Source organism: Medicago sativa, chromosome 1 (assembly GCF_051527215.1).
Source record: "Medicago sativa cultivar Bolivia chromosome 1, Bolivia_mono, whole genome shotgun sequence".
Taxonomy (NCBI): Eukaryota; Viridiplantae; Streptophyta; class Magnoliopsida; order Fabales; family Fabaceae; genus Medicago; species Medicago sativa.
Genome location: NC_140749.1, coordinates 17,735,839 through 17,751,150, shown reverse-complemented (window position 1 = coordinate 17,751,150; position 15,312 = coordinate 17,735,839). Strand labels below are relative to the sequence as shown.

Here is a 15,312-nt window from a genome sequence, read left to right as displayed (position 1 = left end):
TATTAAGTTATCGCTTTTAGTTCAAAGATGACACCAAAATTATTTGTTTAGGCTGTGTCTTTGTAATACAGTTCTATAATTTGAATTATAGAAATTGAACAACTTTTATGACAAGTGTTTAACAAATTTCAGAAAAGTGGTTAATTATGTTTGATAGATAGTAATGGATATATTAGGTGTTAAAAACCCATATAATAATGTAATTTTATTAATCATAAATTTAAAGGTGGTTAACTATAAATTTCAGATGATGGAACATTTTTAACAGCCGTTGCATAAAGATCTATGAATTGGCACACTGTAATTGCTTTAATTTGTTGCGTATAAAAAAAATGAAAATATAGACCAAAGCTGTTATGCAAATAGATATCTAATTGTTTACTAGATTCTTAAATGTAAAAAGGATTAACCTTCGCCTATGGAAAGTGTGTTTTGTGTCTTATTCCTCTAATTTGTAAGAGAAATTCACTCTGATAATCCGAAGGATATAAATAAAACTTGACCAAATATTGTTCCAATCAGCGGTTAAACTCGTGTACTCCTTTTCGATTCGACCTTAACAAATTAGGCCAACTTCTTCTGAGAAAATTCAACAGTATATTTAGCTTAAGTTTTTTTATTTTTTTTTATTTTTTTTATATTGGGCCATCTATTAAAATAGTCACGTTTGCTTGGTTTAAAAGATTTTGAGTAGATTGAACATGGAGCATAAAAACACACTCTTGAAAAGTAATGAGATTTCCTCTAACTTTTGAAGCATATTCTAGGTACTTCAGTAGTAGTAAAAGATTCGTAGGTTTGGTATTTTGATAGAAGTACTTCAATTCAAGTATGAAACCAAAAAATACACTGAATAAAATTATCAAAAGTTCTGTGTGTATCTCCACATTGAACAACTTCTGTTTCTAACCTAAGAAATCAGGTAATGTATCATCAATATTTCATTCAAACTGTCAACGTTCATATGTATAAGCTATAAAGTACAACGATGAGAGAGGATGGGAAAATCTCATCGCTGGGATCAACGGAGAAAAGCGAAAAATGAGATTACTCGAAATAGCAGCTACCGGGTCTCAGCATTGCATGGCATCAAGCTGCTTCAGTATATAAAAGTATGCTGCAAACTTCAATATCTCTATCAAAAGAATTTGTTACAGCAAAGTGCAGATAATATTGTCGGAGGAATCAAAGTTAGCTCAAATTCAAATATGATATCAGAGTCAATCTTAACTTTACTATGGAGCCGATATTTCTCTTATTCCACTCATACTTGTTCCCACTCCAAATGTCCGGTCCTTAATATGAGGAGGTGTATAAAGATCCAACACTGACTCAATAAATGTCACTATTAGATTCATCCTCGTGCTTCTCATGATCGTCGAACAAATCCTCAGGAGGGTCATAGATGATCATATCCGGGAAAACCTCCAAAAAGTCATCTTTTATTTTCTCTCTTAATTCGGGATATGGAATGAGTCCTTTTAATATTACACGAAAAGGTAACGACAGAGGAGGCTCAGGAGATTGTCTCATTTCTTCATATATGTCCATGGCCTCTGAGGGCATACCACTATCAAGATATGCTCTAACAATGTCTCCAAATGTATGCTGATCAAATAAAACTCCCTCTCCTTTCAAATCATCCCACACCCTCTTTGTTTCATCCACCCTTTTGTTTCTTGCAAGCATCATAAGCATGTCCCTATAAAAGAACATGTCCGGCCGGTACCATATTTCTTTACGCACGATATCGTACAACTGAGAAAGGAAAAATTTGTCAATAAACAACCAATGCATTTCAAAGTTTTAGGTCAATTAAATCAAAGTAAACACTAAAAAATTTATAAAATTAAGCTTTTGCATTCCTATCTTTCTTTTGGTTCAATTTATATTAGATATTAGATATTCACTACATTATATGGTTAAACAGCTAATTTTAACCATAAAGTTCAGTAGCATAAGGACATGATCAAAGCAATTTAGAAAAATTGCTCAATGTTTTTTCTTATAGCCCAAAAGTATATGTGAAAAAAATTAGCTAGACAGTTTATATTAATAATTTCAGCAAACTTGAAAGTTTGTTCCCAGTAGGTAGAATTGCCTATCCATGGCAATACTTAAGAGTTTAGATCATCGACAACGCTAAGGGCCTTTTTCACGTCAAACTCGAGAGTCTTGGTATAGTGAGGAGTTAATGAACCCAAATCCTAAACCTGAATCTTGATCTCATGCAAGTTTATGTACTTCAAAATATTATTTGAAAACATATATCATTAGCCAAAACCATGTATAATTTATAAATATAGGGTAAGACTATAGAATTGACTAATTGAAAGTTTATCGATCTTGTCAAAGTTCATGCAAAAGAGATTTGACATGTGATTTAACTCATTTATGTGTGGTAGAGAATAGTAATATCAAAAGAGGTAACTCTTTAAAATCATATTTTCTTACTGCTTCTTATGTTCCAACCTCTGTTGATCCCCTAAAAACTCCTACAGTGGTACTTCTTGAATCAAATCATATGTGGGATCTTATTTGTATGCTGGTACTATCCGCCTAAAATGGATATTTGCCCAGGGGAGTACAATAGTGATTTTGTAGGAACCGGAAAAACATTACTCTTAAGGTTTTCTTCTGAATGCTAATGTTTTATTGATAATTGGATTGAAAACAGTACTGTTACAATTGACGAACGGGGTGTTCGAGAGCCTACCCTCTCAGTAATTCTCCAAACTTCGCTTCCCCTACTCTATTCCACCAGATACAAACATATAACAAAATAAAAAGAGTTACAAACATATACATTTATAGACCTAGACAATTACAAACACAATCAGGTTGGTCCAACATAAATGTATTTGCGACTCAAAGTGGCGAGGGCAGCAACTTCAACCATTTGCTCTAAGGCTCCCTTTTAAATAAACGGAAGTTGTTTGAAAATTAAATTCTTATTGTGATGCGACAATGTATTGCCATCTCAGTGAGTGCAATCTAATATTTCACACTGAAAAGTATCTCAGAGAATTTGTGAGAAAACTAAAGGGAATTTGTGTATTACCTTCTTGTTTAGTGTAGTTAGTCTTTCATGTTATCATACAAAACTACACAAAAGCATGTAGTTACACTCTAAAGTATCTTAAAGGAACACTAGGTTGTGGGGATGCAATCAAGATCGTATAACTTGCAAAGTGGAGGGATTCTCTAATGCAGAATGAGCAGGATCTTTAGTTGGGATGAAGCTCATAATTGTGTCTTTGGTTTTGTTAATTAATCTTTTATATTGGAAAAGTACAAAGGGTAATGTTGGCTCTAATATTGAATTTGACGATAGAACAATGGCTCAAGTTATGTGTAAACTTTATCTGAAAAACTATATGCAAAACTATTTATTCAAGAGCTTGGTTGACACACACATAGCTAACAAATCCTGTGATCCACACAAAAAGCTATGTACATAGATGTGGAAAGACGTATTGTTCAAAACTTCATAAAGAGTCAATTATGTCAAAACATATATTAAGAGTAGACCAACTAGGTTGTATTTTCACTAAACCCTAGGTAGGGATTATTGATGTATGTAAAAATCTGCATAAACCTAGGTAGGGATTACTGATATATGCATCATATTGAGGGACAATGTTACGTACTTATTGTGCAAGGGAAATGTGTGCTATGAAACTTCTGTCTGACACTGTTCTATTATGGTCTATCAATCATTTCCTCTATTTTCCTCATCCGTAACTCCCTCACTACATTCTACTTATTCTCTTCATTTATTAGATAGTTAATTTTCTCTTCAAATCAACATTTAAATGCATCCTATGAAAGAAATCGTACACATGAATCATTCATACACACCTCAGATCTAACGTTCAAGAGCCAAGGCTAATACCAGTGACACCATTAAAGATCACATATACATAACATAACATAACCATGTGACAGAGCTCAATCCCATTTCAATGAAAATGTAAGAAACATAACGACTATAGCATCCTATTGAGATTAAGACAGGGTAAAGCCGTGGCTCTTGACTGCAAGTAACATCACATAGTCACACAACTAATTAGCCCAAAAAGATTTTACTTTTTCTTTCTTCTATTCAAGCTTAAAAGAGTATTTTAAGTTTAAACCTATGCTGAAAATTCGTAAATTTTCTAAGGTAAACTCATTGGTGTCATTAAATCCATCACTCAACCTTTTCATATACTACACCAAACCACCTAACATTCATACATAAACAATAACATCTAAAAAATCAAAACAGTACCAAGTCAATCACCAATTTAGTTTCTGAAATTATCGATATTTCAAAATAAGTTCCGAAAATAAAATCTTCAATCAAATTAGTCCTTTTGAATCGTTGAACTTAGTTCCTCAAATTGCATGTCAGAGACATTAATGTGATTTAGAATTTACAAAATCAAATTTTGCTTTTCGTTAATTTCATGAACTAAGGGCGTGTTTGGATTGAATTATTTGAGTTATCTATTGTCATAAGCACTAGTGAAACTGTTTTGAAAATTCAAGAAAACAGCTTATGACATGTTCACAAACTGTTTTCAGCTTATTTTCATAAGCTCTTCAGAATAGTACATGCAAAACAACATATAGATTATACGGTGTTATAGAAATAGCTTATTCATAAGCGCTTATATGATATCATGATAAGAACTTATGCTATAAGTTGCAAGAATATTGACCTAGATGAAACAAACTCTAGATTAATAACAAGAATATTGAGAAAAATATAATATAAACCTCAAAAGAAACATAAAAAACGAACCTTCATAGAGAGAAAGACATTGTCCTGTCTATGGAACTCAAAGAGAACAGAAACAAGGTCGGACTTGAGCAAGCGAGAGACATTGGACCGGACAAACCGGTCTAAACGAACCGGGTCAGTTTGGAGTCTCTTGAGTTCTTTGGTAATGATAAGACCTTCTTTGCCCAACTCTTTCTTTCGCCTCCATATTGATAGGCTTGGTTTTGAAGCCGAACCGGTAATGAACCGGGAACAACAAGAAGAAGAAGAAGATGATGATGATGATGAAACTCTTCGCAGTGCAAGTCGCAGCATTAAGGTGTCTATTTCTTTAGTTTAGAGCAAGTGATTGTGTTGAAACACTGCGTGTTCTGCGTTTTTACAATGTAACACAATGCACCGTCGGTGTATATTGTTTTACACAGACGTTCAATTAAAATTGAGAATTCGGTAGTTATTATTATTTTAAAAAGAGTTTAATGGTGGTGGGTGTTCAAAACAATTTTGCACACACAATCAATTAAAATATTTAATCTATGTTTACATATATTTCGCGTTTTATTTAGCGATTTTGTTATCTCAATGTGACGTTTTGTTTATTGTCTTTGTACGGTGTCGTTTGTTTTTTTCCGTCTTGTTATGATGTTTAATTAATTCAAATTGTCTTATCCGCTTCTATTCAATGCATATTCAATGAATGACTTTAGTGTCGTCACTGTTATAATTCTGGAGGTATGAGTATTATGGACACTTGAATATAGTCATATTCGAATTGATTGTCCTTTTTGTTTTGCAAATTTGTATTGCATCGATGTAATCAATTGATTTAATTGAACGAATATATTTTAGTTCTAGTAAAAAAAGAATCTATGTTTACATGTAATTTGTTACTATGTATATTATAAGCGGATGTTCATTAGTTATTGGGTCATACTATTGACTCGTAATATCATTGTATTTCTCTATAAATATATCTCAAATGTAACATAAATGTATACTTATGAGAATAATAGAATTTCTTATCCTCTCCTTGCCTTCTCACTATTCTTGTTCACGAAGCTCTTACTAATTCAAAAAGTATGCAATTCTTCTTGATCCATTTTAACATGTAGATAAGTTTTAATTTTGTATCGATGATTAAATGATATACTGTTAAAATTCCATTAATTGAAATCAGAGCCTTTAAGATACATTCTTATAAATGTGTTTCATCGTTATTGTATGAATCATATTCTATTATGGTGCTTCTTTATTTCATATGAATTCTTGAAAAACTCGATTATTCATATTAAATTTTGATTTTTGTTAGGTAAGTGTGTTATGTAAGTGTCATAAGATATTTCCAAAATGATAGTGGTGTATGTCACCCTTCAACCTAAAACCACTATGATCCATAGATGTGGAGTCGGATGCCTTGTTGTTTAAATGTTATATGTAAAAAGATGATTATAAAGTCGGTTGATGGATTCTTCACAAATCATGATGAGGACATGAGCGACCTAGATGAAATTTGTCTCTCGTACATAACAAGAGTAATGTCTATGGACCCAATATTAAATTGTACAAGGGTGACACGATGTATGTCTTCTATTAAAAAGTAATTACACATACAATCATTATCATGGAAATATTTTGTCACTATAACATGACATTCTCATCAATTAAGTAACAATGATGTGTTTTTAGATACCGCTCACAATTTATAATATTAAATTTGTAATTTAATATTATTGTCAAAGTTACTAGAACCTTGAGAATCACACATAAGGACATACATATAAATGAGGGATTAAAACTAATATGTTATACGTATTTATTAGTCAGTGATGCGCTCTTATGACGCACTAAGCGAATAAAAGAAAAATGGGAAATTGTAAGGTACGATGTGTTTAAGTGGAAAGCGGTACACTTCCGAGTAAAATTCGTTTAAGTGAAAATGGTAATCCATAAGCTACAATGCACACTAATGTTTCTTTATATAGAACTCTTCTATTAAAGCAAACATACTTCTCACTTTTCAAAAACTCTACCCGCCAGTAACTCTAAAACTGCACTATCTCTAAGCTTCCATTCGACCCATCTTGCAATGTGAGTGGAAGGAGTTTGTTCTTGCAACTGAGAAGAGGCATTGGCATTTGTGTCATGCTCGTGATCCAATTAAGAGAATTTTGTATGTAATCCACTTGGCTTGGTCTAATTGTATTGGCTTATGATATTTGAGTGTACTTCTCTCAAAGCTTGATTCTCCTCGATGCTAATTTCACTATGCTAGTTTGCCTTCTTAATAACAAGGGAAATTTTTTTATGTTTCGTTGCGATTATTTTGTGTGTTTATTTGTGGCTTCCCTCCATCCTTATAACCGAACCAAAGGGAAAACAAACACAATTACAACTCAATACAACATAAAGCCTAAGTATAACAAAGAAATATGAAAAGTAGAAAACATAGCTTGCATAGAACCCATACTGTAAAATTCAGATACAACATCCATCTGGATTGCAAAATCCAGATACCAATATGAAAAAAACACTAAAAACGAAAATGAGGAACTTATATTTTGAATATTACATCAAAACTTGTGAAATGTGATGTTTTGTAGGTGATTCTGATATAGTGATATGTACGTATAATGTGTCTGGATTAATCCAAACAAATCCCATCTTAATTGTGTGATTTGGTATTTGGAGAATTTTTGAGAACGTAGATGAGTCAAAACTTTCAAAAGTGAATGTGCAAATAATTGTGCTCATCCCATGTTTTTCAAATAGACTCAATAAAGTGTACAATCTTTTCTATCTCGACATGGTTAAGGAATTAACTTCGAGGCTACAGAAGAACTCGTCATTATATAATTTACAAGCGATATGCATTATCCCTTATTCGATTTAGATTGCATCTTCTACCACATAAAATAGTACATACTTTTCAATCAATTTATTCATATATACACTTAAACCCTTTGATCGATGTGATGAATGTACTAGAACTATAAATTTTTGATAAACATTTCGTAGCACTTCCCATCTTTCCGACTATTATATGTGGAAAACAAAATAAACTATTAACCAACCGAAAACAAGTATATACTAAAATGTAATATTTAATTAGGCAGTTGTATCATTGTTAGATTGCATTTTATCTAGTGTATATTCGATAGGTAAAAGAAGTTTTAAAGCTGCAAAATCTCTAAGTCCACATTGGAAGTTGCTAAGTTCGACAAAAGTTATACATCGACAAGCAGTTAGATTGTGGAAAAGTTGGTTCAAGTGTCCAGACACGTGGAGAGCATGTCGTTGAAGACATTCAGTTTTTAGCAGTTTAAGGTTTTGCAGTTATTTTCTCTATGTATATATAGTAGTTTTTTATAAGGAAAACATGTCACAAATCACTTGTAGAATTCTAGCACTCAAAGTACTAGTGTCTAGATAAAAGAGTCACAGAATGTATGTAATTTGATTTGTCGAACCACATTTACTTTAATACAATGCAATTTACTTTTCTTTAAGTTTCCGCGTTTAAACTTTTAAGTCTTTTACTTGCATTTTCTTTATTGGTCTCTGTGGAAAGGCAGTTATCTTCATACAAAAATAGATTTCTTTATCTTGTTCATAAAGCAACCTATGAATATGATGAACATTCACATATTTTCTGGAAAAAAGATTGCACAACATGTCCTAGGATTTCTGGTCTGATCATGCTTGTAATAATCAAAACTAGTCCTTTTGTTTACCAAAAACACCGATAAACAATCATGCATTGCGATAATTAGGCAGAATTGAGTTGAAAAACAAATAAAAAATTTCAAGTTATGAACGCCGGTACTTAAGTGTTGTTGTTAACCGCAGTTAACCGTCGTTGAAATGTTGGAACAAAATAAGTTCTAAACAATGCCTCTTAAGTTTTGATGATAATAACGTGTTAAAAGATCAATTGGTGCTAATATTTGTTCAAGTGTGCAAGACCATAGATACAAATTTACTATGTCTTAATCATGTATTGGTTCTGAAAGAACAAATGTAGATCAAAGAATTTTCAAGAGAAACTAAGTATCAGGCCAGAATCTGAAGACTAGTCTGACTCTGAAGTCAAGCCAGAAGCTGGATCACCTAGTAGCTGAATGCTTAGACTCTAGAAGCCAAACTCTGGAAAGCTGAAGACTAAAGGTGCAGAAGTATCTACAAGGTCAAGCAATGGTAATTTTGAAGTTTCAGAGAGTCAATGGATGTCATTATCATTGAAGGATAATAGTACGACCACTACCTCCAACATTTCCATGTGCCTGTGTATGAAGCTGCAGCTGTGTCTCCTTTAGAAAAGAACGGTTAATTCCTTATCAAGGACATATTTCAAAATCATTCCTTCATATGAGATTGACCAAATCAGGCAACAAATCAATGATGCTTGATCAAGCTTCTCCAACGACTCTAATGATGTGTTGGCTCTCTTCAACATCTCTTTTCAACAAGACTTGATGAAACAACAAGACTCTGCAATATTTTCATAGTGCCATTACTCTGTCAAAATCGATACACATCAAACACTTATAATTTTTTATTAACTTTCATATCTTGGAAATTCTTAAGTCTTAGAGTCTGAACTTTGTTGTATTTTGTGAACACCTCTGATTATATATCAAGTGTTCAATCCAAACAATTTTCTTTATAATCTTTGTTTGTTAGAAGTCTATTGTTTGTGTGCTTGAGCATTGGAAGTATCTTGCTTGTGTGTTTAAGCAATTGGAATCTTGTGTGATTATAGTGAAAAATCTCTTTTAAGTGACAAGGGGACTAAACTACTTCCGGATTGTGGAAGGAACCAGGATAAATTGTTGTGTATTTCTCTTCTTTATCTATTTTATATCCGCTGCACTTAACTCTGAACATTGTATCAGATTATGAACTCTATTAGAAGCTGAACTTTTAAGGTGTTTGAGACAATTTGTGAAGTCTAAACAACAATTTTTTTTTTTGGGTGTGTGTGGGGGGTGGGGGGAGCCTAGGTATGCTCCATTTAATATTAGCTCCATTTAGTCCATTTAATCTTTAGATGTAAGACATGTGGCAAAAAAATAACCAAAGGCTGAGATTTAAAATTTTAAAAATATGTATTTGTTCAATAAAAATACTGGATCTCTGTCTTCTTTCTCCTCTCCTCTTTCTCCCCTCCTCTCTTCCCATCGCCGCCCACCGTCACCCCCTCCTACGTCTGCCGCCGCCTTCTCAGTCAATCATGATATTATTAGTAAATAAACAATGAAGCTACAAGAGTGTTTAATTTCTTCAAAACCTGAATTTTTTTATCATCTTGCGATTTCTTTTGCTAGCAGAATGACAAAACAGTAGCAAAGTCATGATTTTTAATAAAGGGTCAATGCATTCTAACCTTAATTCGGTGTACTTCAATACTCAAATCCTAAACTTCATACCATAAAGACACACCCACATAATATCTATTTGGGGTTTTTGGAAATCAAAGACTAAGCTATAAAACCCTTTCTCACCAATACATGGATCTGGAAAAATAAAGGTTTGTGGGAATGTAAAAAAGCAAAGCTTTTATTTCTTATTCTCAATATCACAATGGAATGTCTTTGATTGGTTTTAATTTTAAGGTGGATGGAGAAGGGGTGGTGGGTGATGTTGGATTGGATTGTTGGTTGTGGGTGGAATTTCCCCCAAAACGATTCTGACAGAGAAGAGAGGAAGGGTCAAAGATTTCTGAGAAAATTGTGAGAAGAGTGAGTCACGATTATTTTTAATGTTAGTTCTAATCTTAGCCCTTAATTATTTTTTTGCCACATGTCTTGCATCTAAAGATTAAATTGACTAAATGGAGCATACCCAGACTCGGGTGGGGGAGCTTGTTTATTTTGACCAAGACATAGCCAGCCTATGTATGATGATCACTATATAGCCATTACTTGCTTACTTCAAAAATAGAAAGAAAAAGAACCACGATTGAACCACTCAACTTTATAGGCCTTTGGACCATTAATTTGGTGCATGTGAAGAAGACCTTTACCCAGTGCTTTTATTCTGCACATGCCTTTGATACCTTTCTTTGACTCTATAATTGCCCTAACCAAAATGACTCAACATGTGGGTCTAGATATATATATATATATGTTACTCATCGATAGTTACTCTTAATCTATACAACTTTAGTTAGACCCCTTTCTTTGAATTAATCATTTTATTGGTTCATAAGTTTCTCCAAATTACAACAACAATTACTATTATTTCTGTCTCTTATTATAAGACATTCTAACAAATTTAATTTCACGGAGATTAAAAAAATAGTTGTAAATATGTTTTACTATCACATAATTACTCCTAAAATTAATAGTATGACATGAGAGAACAAAGATATGAAGTTCAAGTTGTGAAGTAAATATGAGTATTTTTTGTAAAGAAATAATTTTTTTTGTTGAGATAAACATGCTTATAGCATTTCATTAGCAATCAATTATGTGATATATGATGGTATATCGCTAAAAATGTGGGAGTTAGCTAAGATGTGACTATCCTTGCTAAATCACGAGCGACCTCATTTGTTTGCCTCCTTATAAACTATCGACATGATAGTTTGTTAAATATAGATTACAAAACTGAATATTGAACATAATCGCTACGTCCCTTGAATCCACATGATTGCATGATATAGCCTCAAGGCTTCCCCTACATCCATGTAGCACAATGGAGTAAACGACATAGTTTTGGAGAGCACACAACATCCTTATTTATATCAAATATACATGTTTATACGCAGTCTACTACGTGAGATTGAAAAAGAAGCATCAATGCTGCACTAAAACCTATCATTGTTTGACTTTGTCCATCGGTGCACTGCAGGTGGGTTTTGCGAATTTTGTCCTTTTTTTAAGCAGTAAAAATTATTAGCATAATCTGCACAAGATGCACACAGTTTGCAAATGAGAAAAACGAAATACAACGAAACAAATGCGACGTATTTAGGCGGAACACCCCGTACTATTTCAAATGCTCCAAATGATAGTTGAAATGATTTCAACTTAATTTGCGTTGGTATGCTGCTGAATTGCAAAAATAATGTCATGTGCATTGTCAAATTGCTGCATTAATGGTTCAATAATACTCTAAACTCCACCAGTTCATCATGTATTTACGGACGTTTGAGCAACAAAGTAAAGTATGATAGTTGTCTTCATAAGGATCATTACACATAACACACTTTAGAGGACAAGCAATACCTCTATTATTTAACCTTGCTCAAGTAGGAAAACAACCCCTACAAATTCCCCACACCAAGTTTTTTATTTTGCGAGACACCCTTTAGTTTCCATATCCTACTCCAAAAACCGAGTCTTCTAGATGAGAATTATCCATTGTCCTCTCCAAGCATAAGTGATATGCAATTCAAATTGAATGATTGTCATTCTTCTATGGTTTCCAAACTAATCTATTGTCGGTAACTTGCGGGAGTAAATGTGTTCTCAAAACATTTTTGCAAAATATGAAGGTTTGTAAATAGTCTTATAAAAAAGAGAAAGAAAACCAAGTGATTGGGTTCAACTTGTTAATGAGCACTAACAAAAGACAAATAGTTAATAAGCTCTATCCATTATTGGCTCATTTTTAAGGTCTGATCTGACTTTTTTTAAAGGTCCGATGAAACCTAAAAGTCTATTTAAAAACCTATTTTACATTAAGGCCTAACCACTAAGGGTGATTGCGGTGCGGTTTGGTTAGGTTTTGAGGTTAAAAGTCATCTGAACCGCAAGATAAAAAAACATGTGATTTGGTTTGGCTCGGTTGACTTTTAAAATAAAATCCGAACCAAACCAAATCAAATCAATACGGTTTGGGTTGGATCAGTTGGTGGGGTAGTTTTCTATCATATAATACAATTTTTTGTTTCCAACATTAAAATTTAAAACAAAGTTAAAAGGTTAAAAACACAACATATTTCCAGCAATGTTTCCGACAATGTTTTTAATTTTATCCAACATGACAATTATTGTCATTTTCACAAAACACCATAGACAAATTAAAAATGTGGACAAAAAGTAATTCTATTATGTAAGAAATGTAAAAGACTAAGATTTCTTCATTTTTTAAAAGTTCAAATAGCACATAAATACATTTTTGAAATAAAAAGCAAAGAAGAAACTTAACAAAAGAAAATATATGTCATTTTATAAAAGTTTCCATTAAGTTGCTATGAGTATTTGTCTATATGACATATAATTAATTAAAGTTTTTTTTTTTTTTTATGTTGCGGTTTGGTTTGGTTTCATTGAGTTGGTAAAATAAAAACCGCAAATCGAACCAAATCATGCAGATGAGTAAAAAAGTGATATAAATACATCCAAACCAAATGTGATTTTTTGCGGTTTCAGTTTGGATTTGTTCAATTTGCGGTGTTTCTATTGGATTGGTTGAATTTTGAACACCCCTACTAACCACACATATAAGTCTACTACTAAATAAGTCAAATCTTATGAAGACCTTTAACACACGAATAAGTTTACTACTAAATAACGAAATCTTATGAAAGTCTAATCACACTAATACACATGTTACTAAATAACCAAATTATACGAAGGCTTGAGTTTATAATAAAAATATGAGTTTTTCTATCATGTGCAAATTTGCACATGTTAAGAAGTTTAAAATAGAAATTTTGTATTGAAACTTGTACATTTAATATTAAATATAAATTTTTTGAATAAATAATTGTAATTTTCCAAGAAAAAGTTACTACTATTAGTTGTTTTAACATGTGCAATGTTGCACATGTTAGACAAACTCTAAAAGTATAACAATATTAATAATGGAAGAGATAATATATACATCATCCGGTCACTATTATAAGCAAAAATCAATATTGTATATTCATTCATTTAATGATGTATATGGTCTTTATTATAGACCACATACATCATTTAATGAATGAATCTAAAATATTGATTTTTGCTTATAATAGTGACTGGATGGTGTATATAAAAAGCATAATATGCTAGTCTTTGGTGGTGACCGGGGTTTGAACCCCGGACCTTTGCATATATTATGCATTGTCCCTACCAAATAAGTTAAGCTCACAAAGACTTATAATATACCACATACATCATTTAATGAATGAATCTAAAATATTGATTTTTGCTTATAATAGTGACCGGAGGATGTATATAAAAAGCATACTATGCTAGTCTTTGGTGGTGACCGGGGTTTGAACCCCGGACCTTTGCATATATTATGCATTGTCCCTACCAAATGAGCTAAGCTCACAAAGACTTAATATGCTAGTCTGATAGGCTTACCGACTTCTTGCAAGTCTTAGCCTAGCCTATTTAATTAAATAGGCTTTATAAAAAGTTTGAGTCTATCCTTCGTATTAAACAAGTTGAGTCGGTCCTCGTGAGCTTAGCTCAACTGGTAAGGACAATGCATTATATATGCAAGGTCCGAGGTTCAAATCCCAGCCACCACAAAAAAAAAACTGAGTCAAACTAGACTTTAAATAAGCTAGGTTGTAGACCCCTGTCGGGCGGCACGACATGTTGTCATCCCTATTTAAAAGGATTAGTAAATAAAGTTTTTTTTTGTTGAGGGTATTAATAAATAAAGTTGTTTAATTACATTTGTAGAAAGAATATATGTCATTATAAAAATACAAGGGGTTATTATAAATAACATTCGTGCATGTTCCTGTTTCTAATTTGCTTTACGTAAAGTTCAATAATTTTTTTTGAACAAACTAAAATGGTGTATATATAAATAATCACAAAAGATCCCCCGCACAAGAAGTGCAAAGGAAAAATCAAAGAAGAGTTTTTACAAAGTCATAGTGACCCAACAATGGAAGGTAACCAAAAGTAAAAAGATAACTAACAAATACCCATACAACATAGTGGGTGTTTCCACCATTCATGATAGCTATAGGAGAAAACAACCTGTTTAGATTTTAACCACAGAAAAGAATGTAGCTTAACCTTCTCTAAAAGCACCTCAACACTTAGAGCCACATTATTGAAGACACGGTTGTTTCTTTCTTTCCAAATCACCCAAACTGATGCAAACCAGATTAGGCGTAAATAAAGATAAGAGAAACTAGGCAAACCAGCCTGATGAGTAAACTGCACAAAATGATGACGTAAATCTCCATGAAAAACCGAGGAAATACCTAACCAATGCAACACATGTGACCAAAGGGAGCCGTAAGTGGCACACCCTAAAAACAAATGAGTAACCGTTTCCAATTCCCCACAACCTGTTGTACAATCCGTATCCGTTGCTTGTATAACTCCCCGCCTTAACAGATTATTTTTAGTAGGCAATCTGTCACGAAGGAGGCGCCACACAAACAGAGACACCTTTGAAGGAATACAATTATGCCAAACCTCATCAACATGCGATCTGGCAACCTTCAATAATTTTATTTCACATAAAGTTATTTAATCAACGTTGAACTCTCATTGACAGAGACTAGGAATCCATCTTTGATCGAAAAAAACGAGTTCGCATCGGGAAATGGTCTTCGTTGGCTGGAAACCACCTCCGAATGG

The 15,312-nt window shown here is 32.8% G+C and overlaps 1 protein-coding gene across 1 annotated transcript; it reads right to left on the bottom strand.

Annotated features, from left to right (window-relative positions):
• Positions 1-800: 800 nt before the first annotated feature.
• LOC146953240 (Pentatricopeptide repeat (PPR) superfamily protein) lies at positions 801-5,186 on the bottom strand. The gene is made up of 2 exons (XM_085708459.1): positions 4,790-5,186; positions 801-1,758 (listed from the first exon to the last, which is right to left on the bottom strand). The coding sequence occupies exons 1-2, from the start codon at positions 5,081-5,083 to the stop codon at positions 1,333-1,335; spliced, it is 720 nt and encodes a 239-aa protein (XP_085564585.1). The 5' UTR covers positions 5,084-5,186; the 3' UTR covers positions 801-1,332.
• Between the last annotated feature and the right edge of the window lie 10,126 nt (positions 5,187-15,312).

Bases quoted from the DNA above. Each gene is read 5' to 3' on its own strand.
- LOC146953240 (XM_085708459.1), bottom strand. From the start codon at position 5,083: ATGCTGCGACTTGCACTGCGAAGAGTTTCATCATCATCATCATCTTCT. The intron at 1,759-4,789 runs GTTCGTTTTTTA...TTCCTTTCTCAG, and splicing joins ATGTCTTTCTCTCTATGAAG to TTGTACGATATCGTGCGTAA.